This window comes from Pongo abelii, chromosome 5, assembly GCF_028885655.2.
Source record: "Pongo abelii isolate AG06213 chromosome 5, NHGRI_mPonAbe1-v2.0_pri, whole genome shotgun sequence".
In the NCBI taxonomy this organism is placed as follows: domain Eukaryota; kingdom Metazoa; phylum Chordata; class Mammalia; order Primates; family Hominidae; genus Pongo; species Pongo abelii.
Window position 1 is genome coordinate 73,729,379 of NC_071990.2, and position 15,518 is coordinate 73,744,896.

The window sequence follows — 15,518 nt, forward strand, 5'->3', positions numbered from 1 at the left end:
TCCCAAAGTGCTAGGATTACAGGCATGAGCCACCGCACCCGGCCTGGAAGATTTTTTTTCTTCATTCTGTTTTCCTATTTTTCAAATACTTCATATCAAAAAGTATACATTATTTTTGTGATGGAAAAATTCTTAAATTCCTTAGGAAACTTTAAATGAAGTATAAATAATTTATAATCTCATGCACTAGTATAGCTAATTTTATTTTTACATATTCTCTTCTAGCTACTTTTCTTTTCACATACTCTTGTACATAGTTATAATCAACATAAGTAGTTTCATATTTTAATTTCATTGCACATTTTAAAATATTTTCATGTTATTACATACTATTCATAATTGTCTTTTTCAGAGCTGTGTAGTACACCTGCATGATCAAATGCTATAATTTACTATAATTTGCAGTTTTCTACTTTAGGGCATTGAAACTTACATAACTATTTTTCTATAGTAGGTGATAAACATTATTGCATTAAGCTACGTTTCTATTCTTTTTGAACTTATTTTACAAAGGAAACTTCCCTTGTATAAAATTTCAAGATTGCTGATTATATAGCAAAGACATGGAATCAATCTAAGTGCCCATCAGTGACAGATTTGATAAAGAAAATGTAGTACATACACACCATGGATACTACACAGTCATAAAACAGGATGAGATCATGTCCTTTGCAGGAACACCAATGGAGCTGGAGGCCATTATCCTCACCAAACTAACACAGGAACAAAAAACCAAATACCACATGTTCTCACTTTTAAGTGGGAGCTAAATGAGGAGAACACATGGACACAAAGAGGGGAACAACACACACTGAGGCCTACTTGAGGGTGGATGGTGGGAGGAGAGAGAGCACCAGAAAAAATAACTGTTGGATAGTTCCTGGGTGATTAAATAATCTGTACAACAAACCTGAGTTTACCGATATAATAAACCTTCTCATGTACCCCTGAACTTAAAAGTTTAAAAATCAAAAATAAAAATAAAAAGATTGCTGATTATACATTATTTTATTGTCATAAAAATTTAATCCAATTTATATTGTCACCAGCAATGTCAAAGTGTACCAAATTCATCTCAATTTTGTATTAGTTATTATTCTTTTGCAAATTAAATCGGTATAAGTTCATGCTTTTAATTTACAATTTTTAAATTTCTAGTAAGGCTGAATAATTTTCAGTCATTTTTTGCTAGTTTTTCCTGACTGACTTATTTGTACATATATATTTTGGATTGTGATTCATTCAAATAAGTTCCTTATACATTATAGATATTAAGCTTTTTTTATATTTTGGAATTCTTCCCTAATCAAGAATTTTTGGCATTGTAATTTAGTTATTGTGGGTAGCAACATGTTCTGTCTTCATGATCAGAGCTGCCAGCTCTCTCCTTTATAATTTCTTCTATTGCCCCAAATGGGAGGACGTTCCTCCACAGACAAAACAAGTGTTTCCGCTATGTTTTTGACAATTGGGTTTTATTTTTGTCTGTGACTGTGTAAGCTGCTTGTGTGTAAAAGCAGTAGTGATTTCTTTAAAAGAGAAAGAGGGCCAAAGCCTGAGAAGAGGGGGTTTTTTGATGGCTGCGGGTAGAAGACAATGACCGGAATTCAGCAAGCTGAGGCCTTCAAGCTCAATTAAAGATGACTAGAATGTTGTGATAGAACAAAACCTTGTTCCTATATCACCAATTTATCAAAGGATTTTTAAATTGTTTTTCTGTTTTTTATGATGTAGTCATTTACTGCTGTCTTGTGAGGCACGTATGTTGTCTCAAATTGCTCCTCTGCAAAATATATCAGCAGCACCAAGGAACACAGGATGGCGGATTAGCCAAACACACTGCTCAGCTCTGGCTGAGAGAGACCAGGAGATGTCATTTTTCTACCTACAACCAGTGGTCTTTGCCCTTGGCTATACATCGGATTCTTCCAGAGAGCTGGGAACTCCAACGCCTGGGTCCTAGCCTTTGGTTTCTAATGTTATTGGTCTTGAGAGCATCCTCATTATTGGGATTTTTTTTAACACTCCCCAAATGATTTTAATGTGCAGCCAAGGTTGAAACCCACTGTAATCATTTCATCAAGAAATGCAAAGAAGATATCCAAAAGAAAAGAAGTCAATATATTGAAGAGATATCTATATTCCCATGTTTATTGCAACACTATCCACAATATCCGAAATATGGACTTAACCTAAGTGCCCATCAGTGAATGAATAAAGAAAATGTGGTATAGATACACAATGAAATATTATTCATCCATTAAAAAGAATGAAATCCTGTCATTTGCAGCAACATGGATAGGACTGGAGGCCATTATGTTAAGTGAAATGGGCCAGGCACAGAAAGAAATAGATCATGTGTGCTCATTCATATGTGGGACCGAAAAAAGTGGATCTCATGAAGACAGAGCTTAGACTGGTGGTTACCAGAGGCTGGGAAGAGAAGTTGGGAATTGGAAGAATGCGAATGAAAAGAGGTTAATTAATGGCTACAGTTTGATAGAAGAAATAAGTCCTAGCATTTGATAGGTCAGTAGGGTGACTATAGTTTACAATAATCTGTTGTATATTTCAAATAGCTCAAATAGCTAGAAAAGAATAATTCAAATGTTTCTAGCATAAAGAAAAGACAGATATTTAAGATGATGGATAGCCCAAGTACACTGATTTGATCTTTACAAGTTTTATGAATGTAATAAATTATCACATGTGCTCCAAAAATATGTACATCTATGTATCAATGAAAAATAGAATTATTTTTAAAAAGAAATGCAGAAAGAATCTAATCCGTAAAAGAAGATGACTAAGAAAAAGAACTAGAAACTACCTGTCCTTCTTCCATAAATACCTTCAACTTGATGGTAAAATTTCATAGTGGAAATAGAAATATGGTCTTTGGACACAGCAGAAGTTTCCAAAATGTTCTTCTTTACCCTCCTCTCTCTTCGTCATCTAAAGTCCAAGTGGTCCTTTCCAAACAGTATAGAAAGTAGCAATTAGTAGTTTTTCAAAATTCAAAATTTGGCTTAGATCTTTTTATTTTATTTTTATTTATTTATTTATTTAGAGATGGAGTTTCACTCTTGTCACCCAGACTAGAGTGCAATGGTGCAATCTTGGCTCACTGCAACCTCCTTCTCCCACGTTCAAACAATTCTCCTGCCTCAGCCTTCCAAGTAGCTGGGATTACAGGTGCCTACCACCATGCCCAGCTAATTTTTTTTTTGTATTTTTAGTAGAGATGGGTTTCACCATGTTGGCCAGGCTGGTCTCGAACTCCTGACCTCAGGTGATCCACCTGCCTCGGCCTCTCAAAGTGCTGGGATTACAGGCGTGAGCCACCGCACCCGGCCAGCTTATATCTTTTTAAATGTCAGGGAACAGAGTACTTGAAAGCAAATTCTGAACACTGCTAATCAATAGGAAACAGGAAAGGCTTGGGGAAGACAAACAGTTGTATTTTATATTTATTTTTCTCCCTAATGCCAAGCATGGACCATTCATGGGGCTAGCTCTGCCAGAGAGGATCCCAAGAGGATCCCTCACAGAGAGCAGGACTTTGGGGAGGACCTTATTCCATTGGCATTTTGCCCTTTTCTGAGTAGGTTTGACTAGGTGCTCACATGAGTTCACAGTCCCATAACCTACGTCTCCCAAAATACCAGGACAGAGAGGCAAATGTGTAGTTGGAGAACAGAGGGCCAGCCTCAGCTGGAAATTTAGCCCCTCCTAAGTACCTTAGCGTTCAGAGGGGTTTAAGCCCCTAGGAGTAATAAGAAAGACATTTAATGTGTTATTAACTTCACTGGAAATAAAATTGACAACTCAAGATATAGCAGGTCCACAAATAAAATTGTTTCCTTCAACGTCGTTTTGTTAGATGGATGAGGAAAAAAAAATTGGTTCTTGGCTAGACCACTGTCTGTGTGGAGTTGGCACATCCTCCTCAGGCCTGCATGGGTTTTCTGCAGGTTCTCTGGTTTCCTCCCATATCCCAAAGCTGTGCACTGAAGTTCATTGACGTGTCTAAATGATCCTCATCTGAGTGAGTGTGGGGGTGTGTGTGAGCATGCTCTGCTATGAGATGTGCCCTGTCCATGGCTGTTAGCTGCCTTGTGCCCTCCGCTGCCAGGATGGGCTCCAGCTACCCTCGACCCTGAACTAGAATAAGTGGGTTGGAAAATAAATGAATGAATGAATGAATGAATGAATACAAATTATTGTAAAATCAAAATGTGTCAGACCAGACTCAGTGGCTCACACCTGTAATTCCACACTTTGGGAGGCCTAAGTGGGAGGATCATTTGAGATCGGGAGTTCAAGACCAGCCTGGGCAACATAACAAGACCTCTCCATCTCTGCAAAGAATTAAAAAATAAAAATAAAAACTAGCCGGACACAGTGACCTGTGCCTGTAGTCCTAGCTACTAGGGAGGCTAAGGAGGGAGGATAATTTGAGCCCAGGAGGTTGAAGTTGCAGTTACCTATGATCACACCACTGCACTCTAGCCTAGGCAACAGAGGGAGATGCTGTCTCAAAAAATATATGATAATCAATAACCATACATCTGGCAGTAAAATGAGTTTGGTTAAAAATAACTAAATAGGCTGGGCACGGTGGCTCACCCCTGTAATCCTAACACTTTGGGAGATCGAGGCCTGTGGATCACCTGAGGTCAGGAGTTCAAGGCCAGCCTGGCCAACATGGGGAAACCCTGTCTCTACTAAAAATACAAAAAATTAGCTGGGCATGGTGGCAGGCACCCATAATCCCAGCTACTTGGGAAGCTGAGGCAGGAGAATCCCTTGAACCCGGGGGGTGGAGGTTGCAGTGAGCCAAGATCGCACCACTTCACTCCAGCCTGGGCTAAAGAGCAAGACTCTGTCTCAAAAATAAAATAAATAAATAAGTAAATAAGTAGCATACAATAATCATACAAATACACAGCAACTGATGCAGTAGGAAAGCACTCAGCAAGCCCACCAATATTTGCTCTTGTTTTTTTTAACTGTATAGTGGTAGGAGGTGCCCCTTCTAATTTTTGCTTTGCAATCATTTATTCTTTGATTTAACCTCCCGCCATTATGACCACTGTCACCCACTGATTAACCAAAAATTAGGTAAATAATTATCTTACTCGTTTTTATTAATCTTTCTTAAATGTATATGTAGCTCACATTTGTTTCAGTGTTTAATATTGTGTTTTGTGTCTTTATGTAGAAATTTGGTGATGTTTCTGTGACCATAAATATGCCATAGGACTTTAACTCTTCTTTAGATCAAATAGCTATGGTAAAATCATTTTCATTATATGTGATTTCACTTAAAGTCACAATTTCCAAGAACCTACCGAAGACATTAAGTGAGGACTTGGTGTACTTATGAAGCAGAAAGACGGCATCTTGCTCATTTTGGTAGCTTTGAAGCAAGAAAAAAAAATTCCCTAATTCACTCCTGCCTCAACACATGCCAGCAAAGATATATTTCCTATTCATTTGCTCTAACTACACCTACCCAAAAAAAACCAGGATTGAGTGTTTAATTTACAGCTTAAACAATCAAGTTACAAAGTGCTGTATAAAACTGCACAATCAGATGCATTTGAGTATAATGTAATTGATGACTGACTCTCATCCTCTGTCCAGCCCAATTCCTAAACAGGATGAGTCTCTTACTGGGGTACAGGATGTTGATGGAGAGTGCAACATTAGGTTGGGAGGTAATGTCTTGTAATCATTTGGGATGTTCGCAGGTTCATTTATGAGTGAACAATATAGTTTCACTATCTTTACTTTTGTGCTTATTGTGACAGTAAACATCTGCTGAAAGAAAGTTTTCCATTAACCTCAAAATTAAAGGACTCTATATTTTATGCTATTTCATTATTTGGACCTGCATTATCATATTATGGCTGGTAATATGGTGTTTTCAAATACAGAAATTATTAATATAGGCTTGCAGGATCTGTCTTGTAACCACTCCAGTGTTCCCCAGCTTTCTGAGATATGAGAAGAGACTAAGATAGAAGTACCTCTCATTCAGATTCAGATGAGGGAAAGCAGTCATATGCCTCTATTTTGAAGGACAGCATAAAACACCCTTGTGAATTCTGTACTGGGAATCTTTTTTTTTTTTAAGAGACTGGGTCTCACTCTGTTGCCCAGGCTGGAGTGAAGTAGTACAGTCATAGCTAACTGCACCCTCGAACTCCTGGGCTGAAGCTATTCTCCCTCTTCAGCCTCCTGAGTAGCTTGAATGACTACAGGCACACACATCACCATGCCTGGCTTTTTTAATTTTTATTAACATTATTATTTGTAGAGACAGGGTTGCCCAGGCTGATATCAAACTCCTGGCCTTAAGCAATCCTCCTGCCCCAGCCTCCAAAAGTGCTGGGATTAAAGGAATGAGCCACCATGCCCAGCTGTACTGGGACTCTTGATAAAGTTTGTTATTCAATATTTCCTTTGGGGAGCTAACATCTGGGCATCTCCCAGGGCTCCATAATGATGGCTAGTGGCTTCAGTTTTGTCAGCCACCCAGCCTGTATATGAGTCCTCTATTCCACCTGACCTTTCCCCATCCCTTACACACCCCCTTTGAATTTCCGGGGTCTGTGTATTTCCAAGGCTCCTTTGGGTGTGGCCTGGCCCAGCACATGGCCATGGTGACCACATTGCTCAAAATCAAATCTCCTCTGAATTTGACATGGGGTCCACACCATGCCAAGTGCACCAGCCCTGTGAAGGAAAATGTAATGCGGGAGATGGGAACCCAGATACCAATAAGAGATACAAGAAGGGCAGCCCCATGTGGTGGTTCATGCCTGTAATCCCAGCACTTTGGGAGGCTGAGGCGGGCAGATCACCTGAGGTCAGGAGTTCGAGACCAGCCTGGCCAACATGGTGAAACCCCGTCTCTACTAAATATTTAAAAATTAGCCGGGTGTGGTGGTGGGCACTTATAATCCCAGCTAGTTGGGAGGCTGGGGCAGGAGAATCGCTTGAACTCGGGAGGCGGAGGTTGCAGTGAGCCGAGATTGTGCTACTACACTTGAGCCTGGGTGACTCTGTCTCAAAAAAAAAAAAGAGAGAGAAATACAAGAAGGGCAAATCTGGAAGCGGTCAGAGGTGAGGCTCAGGGTCAGACAGCTCCAGAACCCAACTGCTGGGGTTAAAGTTCTCATTCTGTCATTTATTCTCCAGGTGTTGTTCGGCAAGTTTCTTAGCCTTCTGTTCCTCACTTTCATAATCTATAAAACAAGAGGTAATGGTAAAACACACTTCAGGCCGGGCGTGGTGGCTCACGCCTGTAATCCCAGCACTTTGGGAGGCCAAGGCAGGTGGATCACAAGGTCAGGAGATCGAGACCATCCTGGCTAACATGGTGAAACCCCGACTCTACTAAAAAAAATACAAAAAAAGTAGCTGGGCGTGGTGGTGGGCACCTGTAGTCTCAGCTACTTGGGAGGCTAAGGCAGGAGAATGGCATGAACCCAGGAGGCGGAGCTTGCAGTGAGCCGAGATCATGCCACTGCACTTGAGCCTGGGTGACAGAGCGAGACTCCGTCTCAAAAAAAAAAAAAAAAAAAAAAAAAACTGCTTCATGGGGTTGTGATACAATTAATTAAAGTTCTTGGCACATAATTAGATTTCTCTAAAAAAAAAAAAAAAAAAACTCTTGTTACTATCATCATCATTATTGTCCTGGAGTAAAGAATTGGAAGCCATTAGGGAAAGCTTTCCCAGCTGTATTCATTTCTTGGGCTGCCATCCCAAATTACCACAAATCAGGTGGCTTGAAAGCACAGAAGCGTATTATCTCACAGTACAGGAGTCCAGAAGTCTGAAATCATGGGATCATTATGGTTGCTTCCTTCTGGAAGCTCTGTGGGAGAAACCATCCCCTGCCTCTCTCCTAACGACTGGTGGTGGCCAACAATCCCTGGTGTTCCTTAGCTTGTAGATGCATCACTCCAGTCTCTTCTTCCATCTTCTCTGTGTCCCTATGTCTTTGCCTTTTCTGTTTCAGAAAGACATTTTTGCTGCGTTTAGGGTCCCCCCCTAATCCAGTGTGATCTCATTTTGAACCTTACATAATTACATCTGCAAGACCTTTATTCCAACTAAGGTCATATTCCCATGTTCCACGTGGACATAAATCTTGGGGTGACTCTATACATCCTACTACAGCAACTAAGAGCAGGTTACAATACAATCAGAGAAACCATGAACAATTCCTGGAAAGAATGTCGTCAAACCATGGGCACGACGTTTATGGGCTAAAAAGAGTGTGTTGTGTGCGTGGTCAATCCAGCAAACTGGCTACCCTGAAGGTCATCACTGAGTCAGAACCAACTGTCAAACACAGAGTTAATCAATGTACTCTCATTCCAACTGGGGCAAACTTCTCTGGAGAAAACATATATCTGACAGGAGCAGGCTGTACACATCAGGCAACACACACGTGTAGTGAGCTCTTTGCCCTGTCTCTCCTGACATATTGTAGTCACAATTTAACCCCAAACTCGTTCTGATACTGAGTAATGCAATGCAAAGGGCATGGGCTTTGGAGCCTCAGGGAACTGGATTCTACTGTCATCCTCTGCAACTTACTAGCTCCACTTGCCACCTTCATGGCCTCAGATGAGGTACTTACCCTCTCCAAGCCTTAATTTCTGCATCTGAAAATTGGTCATAATACCACTAACAACTTGTAAAGTTGCTCTAAGTATGAAAATTAATATATGCAGAAGCTGCACCTAAGTACCTGGTGTAAATTTCAATGAGCAGTTGCTATTTGTCTTAGTCTATTTGCACTGCTATAAAAAATGCCTGAGACTGGATAACCAATAAAGACTAGAAATTTATTTCTCACAGTTCTGGAGGTTGGAAGTTCAAGATGGCACCTTGCTATTGAGTCTCCCAGAAGGGACAAACGTTATGTCCTCACATGGTAGAAAGACCAGAGGGTAGGAGGGCCTACCTAGTTCACTCCAGCTCTTCTATAAGGTCACTAATCCCATTCATGAGGGCTCCACCCTCATAAATGAATCGCCTCCTAAAGTTCCCACATCTTAATACTATCACACTGGTGATTAAGTTTCAACATATGAATACAGGAAGACAAATTTAGAAAAATAACACTTTTATTATCATTATTGTGAGATAGTAGTTTCATCTCTCCCCTACTAGGCTTGAGGGCAAGAAAGCCAAAGGGACCTTGAAGAAGAGCTGTGAAGATCCATGTGTCTACATGTATCTCATCATCTCTTCCCGCACCACCACCTGCATTACAGCACAAAAGTAAACTGCATAAACACACAGTAAATATTCATTGATGTAAATGACACACAAACTGCATTACAAATATAAGCACTGCCTCAATGAATGAACCTCCAATAGCCTTTCAAAATTTGGAGCCCAACCAGGACAGCCCATGGCAAAGTCTTTTCCTTTCATGACTTAGCAAATGAACACTGCACAGAGCAAAGGCAACACAAAGTAGTATTAGTCTTCTAGTGTATGTCAACATTTAGAGAGGCTTGGACCATATAAAAATGGTATTTGGAGGCCAGGAGCGATGGCTCACCCCTGTAATCCCAGCACTTAGGGAGGCCAAGGCAGACGGGTCACTTGAGGCCAGTAGTTTGAGACCAGCCTGGCCAACATGGTGAAACCCCGTCTCTACTAAAAATACAAAAATTGGCTGAGTGTGGTGGTGCGGGCCTGTAATCCCAGCTACTTGCAGGGCTGAGGCATGAGAATTGCTTGAACCCAATAGGGGTGGTGGTTACAGGGTTATAGTGAGCCAAGATCGCACCACTGCACTCCAGCCTGGGCGACAAAACAAGACATTTTCTCAAAAAAATAAGGTATTTGGAGGCCACATAACTCCTCTTTCATGAGAGCATTTTTATTACTTTATTTACTTTGTATTACCAAAGTAATACATGCTCATTGGAGAAATGTTAGAAAATACAGGCAAGCAAAAACAATAAAATCATTCTTAATTTCAGATATACAGAGTTTTTTTTCTTTAACAATATAATGTGACACTTTCCTAGTCATTAGTCTTCAACATCATTTTTTAAAGTTGTCTAATATTCCATTATATAAACCTACCAATATTCATTTGACCTATCCTCCATCACAGGAATTTTAACTTCATTCTAATATTTTGTTACTGAAAACAGAAATGCAATGAAATGAGCTTATTCCTTATTTGTTTTACAAATTCATAATAATTTGGCATTTATTATAACCCTGCTGCCTTCCCCAAACATTTGCAATTAACCCAAAAGTAAATTTCCTTGGTTTATGAAAAACTGATTTTTTATCCAGTCTGAAAATCTTCCCTCAGCTTTGGCTGTATGATCTGAAGCAAGCTCTTTCCTGGCTGCCTGTATCCAGTAACTAATAAGTAGTCAGCATTCTTGGCTCCGGCTACTTAGCTTACTTGTTCAGGGCATAAGGCTAATGGGGTCAATGTCATGGGATGTGAGCTTGATATATACAGGCCAGTTAGTTACAAGTCCAAAAACTATTTCTGTAACTCCAGACAGCTGTCACTTAAAAGCTGGCTGTTAGTTTCCAAGGAACTGGGCAAAAGAGCATAGGTGAATCAACACAAATCCATCACCAGTACTGGAAAGATAATGTGTCAATAGCTTCATCTTGTCCGTAGAAAACAGTTCAGAAAAGTATTAATATTTAAAACTGGGGAGGCTGTAGAAAAAGAAGAAAGAATAATATTGGCAAGACAATTGGCTGACCTTATACATATCTTGGTTTATCAGCTTACTCTGTGAGTATCCCGCCATTTCCATATGAGAAAAATTCAGCAACATGTTTCAAATTGCGGATGGTGGTGTTATTTAACTGGCAATATTCTCTTGCAGCTGACACAGCCCTTGGCACTGATGATGTATATGATGAAAAAGGATGCCAGTGTGATGTATCAGTGGAAGACCTCACCCCACCACTTAAAACTGTCATTCGAGCTATCAGGTTGGTGAAAATGTTGAACAACGTGATTCAGAGACATACTTACGATTAATTGAATTACTATGTTGCTAAGTTCTTTTTCTGCAGGTAAATATCCTGGAATAACCACTTTCCCTTTCCTATTCATCCATATGCCTATTGAATTGTGAAATATTTGTTTCTTAATACAAAATTCTGCTGTGTTCAACACAAAGAGTTATAAAACGTGGGTGGGATTTGAAAACCCAGGTCATATTAGAGAGATTACACAAGTCTTGGCTGTCATGTGTATTTGCTGCTTTAAGGACATTTGGTTTATTGATGCAATTGGATTTTTAAATTATTTTTATGACTTGCTCCAATCTGTATTCTGTACAGAATTGTATATCAAAGAAAAGGCCTCGTAGGTTATTTCAAAATGGGTTGAGTTCTGAAAATGGGAAACCTAAAGTATTTTGCAGTGACTTAGTCTTACTATCTGAAATGTAATTGTTAAAGGCTGATCTTAATTTGCTTCCTCTACTGATGGCAGAGAGCTAAGAGAGTATACCTAGCAACTTAAATTTACATTTTCCATGACCTTTCCCACCACACACACACACACACACACACACACACACGCATTCAAGATCCGGACTAGATGAACTGCTGCATGCTCAGCTGGCCCAGTTTAACCCTTTGGGGAGAATTTGTATCTGTCAGGGAATGCTGAGTAACTATATTGCAAAAAAAAAAATACCTCTGCCTGTTGGTGAAAAACTAGAAGAAAGTTCAAAATATCCAAACCAGGCCAGGTGTGGTGCCTCATGCCTGTAATCCCAGCACTTTGGGAGGCTGAGGGGGGCGGATCACTTGAAGTCAGGATAAGCCTGACTTATCTTGAACTTGAAGTTCAAGATAAGCCTGGCCAACATGGCGAAACTTTGTCTCTACTAAAAATACAAAAATTAGCTGGGTGTGGTGGCGGGCACCTGTAATCCCAGATACTTGGGAAGCTGAGGCAGGAGAATCACTTGAGCCCGGGAGGTGGAGGTTGCAATGAGCTGATATCATGCCACTGCACTCCAGCCTGGGCAACAGAACAAGATTCTGTCTCCAAAAAACAAAATAAAGTAAAATATCCAAACCAATTTAGCTATTCACATGTTTGGTCTAATCTTGAATGTTAGTATGATTGATTACTTACTTCTATTTTTAGTTGGTCATTTGGCGTCATGTTAGACATTGATTTGCTCTATAGTTGAGAGTCACTGGGAAAGCGGAAATGAGTTCTAAAGATTTTCATAAATGTTTGTGGGGGCAAAGAAAATCATGGTGTGATGAAACTCCAGAAGATGTTTAAACACTATCTGTAGCAGCAGCCTAAAAAAAAAAAAAGTCCAGTTACTTCTCAATGGAACCCTCAAGTCACAAACCCTACGGGTGGAGAGATTATACCTTCCTACTTGGCCTGGACAGTCCCAGATTATGCCTCTAGTCTCATCATAAGTGTTAATAATGCTCCCATCTTTCTCAAAGTATCCCAGTTTGGACAATCAATTATATGGTCACCCTATCTCTAGTGAACCTAGAAGCCTTGGGTGATGTATAAGCCCAGATAACCCATGTAGTGAAATGATGTCTGAAGCCTTCAGTTAAAGGGACAGAGAGGATTTAGAACTGCACTGTCCAATATGATAACTACTGGCTACTTGAGGCTACTGAGGCTATTTAAATTTGAATTAATTAAAATGAAATAAATTTTAAAATTTAGTTGATCAGTCGCACCATTCATATATCAACTATTCAATAGCCACAGGTGGCCAGTGGCTACTTCATTAGACAAAGAAACAAAACATTTCCCGTGTCACAGAAAATTTTATTGAACATTACTGGTCTAGAAGTCACCTTGAAATTTTTCACGTGTTGAGTATATCCATAAAAGACCCTAAAGTAAAGGTGGGACAATTCAGTCCATGAATTAATCTGACTTGCAACAAGTATGGAAAATCTTATCTAGTGAGAGCAGATTAGGCTTCCTAAAAGTCATACTTAACCCAGTTTATGTCATTTCCCAAGAACTTCTGAAGCTTTCTGCTTTTGCCTTACAACCTATAAAAAGGATTGTGAGCTGCAAGAAAGAAAATGAAATAGGTTTATTCTGCTAGCTAAGCACTTTAGCAACAGCTTAAGATTTACTTTGTTATTCTTGAAACTCGACTGATTTTTGTGAAGTCTTTGCAGAATTCCCTTGCTTTTCAGAATTCTTTCTTGGTTCTTATTTTTAATGGAACTTTACTATTTACATGTCCATCTTTTTGTGGATTCCTGACGTTTTCTGCTTGCTGCATTGTGGTACCTGAGGGGGATGTTTTTCTCCTCCGTACCCTGATTCTGCTTAGTGGTTTTTCATCACTTCTAAATTCCATTTCAAATTAACAGATTGTGTCGCTTGAACCCAGGAGGCAGAGGCTGCGGTGAGCCGAGATTGTGCCACTGCACTTCACCCTGGGCGACAGAACAAGACTCTGTCTCAAAAATAAAAATGAAAATAAAAATAAAATAAAGAAAATACAATTAAATTAATAGATTCTGTAAAAATCTAATAGACACACTCAACAGTTTAATAACCTAATTGAAAATGTTTTACTCATGGTGTACTTAATTTCTAAAGATACATAATTTAAAAACCAACTAATACCATTAGCAGCTCTAAAAAGAAGTTTGCAGGTATAAGTCCTAAATCTCATGCAGAAGGGTTCTTTTCCTAAGGTGTTTAATTATGTTAATAAGTTCAACATCAGTTGCCGGAGGGTTTTTGCCAGAACATGCCCACCTCTTGCAGCTCCCCTGAAGCAGTATGTATATGTATATTACTGATTGCAGGTGTGAAACATCTATTACTCATCTCAAAATAGTAACTCTGGGCATTTTTCTTGTTATTTTTTAATTGTTAGAATATTTAATATGAATATTTAAATATGCCTTTTGTATTTCAGTAACTCTTGCAATAGTAGTTTTTCCTAGCAGCCAAATTAAAATGTGTAACAAAAAATATGTATTCTACTGCAAGGATGACAGTATGGAAAATAATATTACTACCTTCACAAAGAGCAAAGTAAGAGTTCTTATTTTCAGTTATCAATATTTATTAAACATCTGCCATTTTCTAGAGATGAATAAATAAATAATGTCACTGTTTATGGTACATAGTAAAGAATGACTATTCTTAGACTATTTCCAAAATATGTCTTTCACTCAGAAGAAAACTTAGTTTTGTATATTTCTTCCAGAATTATCATAGATTTTTCTCAAAATATTTTTTCAGGGAAATGCAAAAATTTGCTGGAAATGTGTTTTCAAACTCACCTTTAGGAGTGAAGACTGTACTTATTTTTAACAAAAGCCCCATATTTTAGTGATTCAGTTCAAACAATGTTAAGTTTCTTTTTATCCACTCATAGAAACTAGTTCCTAAATGGAAAGATAAAATTAGCAGGAAAGTAAACAAACAAATGGATAGACTCTAGAGGATTCTACACACTCACATATACCTATTTCGTAGCAGATCACCCATTTTTCTATCACTGTCTTAAAAATATAGCCAATAAATTACCTAGATATGTTCCCTCAAAATGTCAAGCATCTGGCTAATTGGGACTATCTGAAGGTAACAGACTATTACCTTTCATGCTAGTACTTGGCTTTGTAGTCATTATATATATATATATGAATCTTGGGCAAAATTTTACAGAAAAATTAATATATGCTTTTTAAATTTAAAATAACAGGCCAGGCATGGTGGCTTATACCTGTAAACCCAGCAGTTTGGGAGGCTGAGTTGGGCAGATCACTTTAGCTCAGGAATTCAAGACCAGCCTGGGCAACATGGTGAAATCCTGTCTCTGAAGGAAAAAAAAAAAGAATGATACTAAAATAACAAATATGTGAAAGTCATATACAACTGTATATTTATGGAAGAGCCCCAGAATAATAACTTTTTAAAATATAACAGAGATTGCATTATGTACTGAACGGGCAGGTAATTTATCAGATATCCACACCAACGCAACATATAAGTACTGTGTAAAGGATTCACCATTTGGGGAAAGAGCTTTGTTAAAACAGTGCAATGCAAAGCTTACCTGCTTCTTACCAGTATTGTTTTCAATGAATTACTACATGTGGGATCAAGGCTACTCTTTTTTTTTTTTTTTCAATTTTTAAAACTATTTCAACAGATATAAAATTATCCTGTCAAATTGCTATTAAAAGTTTCTAAGCACTAATCTCTTCACGGATTGGTACCCAAGAGTTGGTGAAGCAGCTCTGGTCCTCAGACCACACTTTTAAGGCCACTGTTAATAAGATCCTCAGTGACAGTTGTTTTCCTGTCCGTTTGTTTTATACAACCATGTTTTATGTCAGTTGTCAAGAACTGAATCAAAATACTGTGCAACCTGTTCCTTTTGTGAATATCAACAAAACCACTGATGCAGATTATTCATTATTCTGAAGAGAAATGACCAAGAAGCTATTGATTGTGTCTTGCT

General features: G+C 38.8%; 1 protein-coding gene across 2 annotated transcripts in view; it reads left to right on the forward strand.

The window, feature by feature from the left end:
- Window positions 1–15,518, forward strand: part of KCNQ5 (potassium voltage-gated channel subfamily Q member 5) — a 584,694-nt gene that overhangs the window by 544,478 nt on the left and 24,698 nt on the right. For both annotated transcript variants that reach the window (XM_024248720.3, XM_024248721.3), the window contains one exon: window positions 10,902–11,010. In XM_024248720.3, coding sequence (XP_024104488.3) covers window positions 10,902–11,010 — 109 coding nt within the window. The remainder of the gene's footprint in view (window positions 1–10,901; window positions 11,011–15,518) is intronic.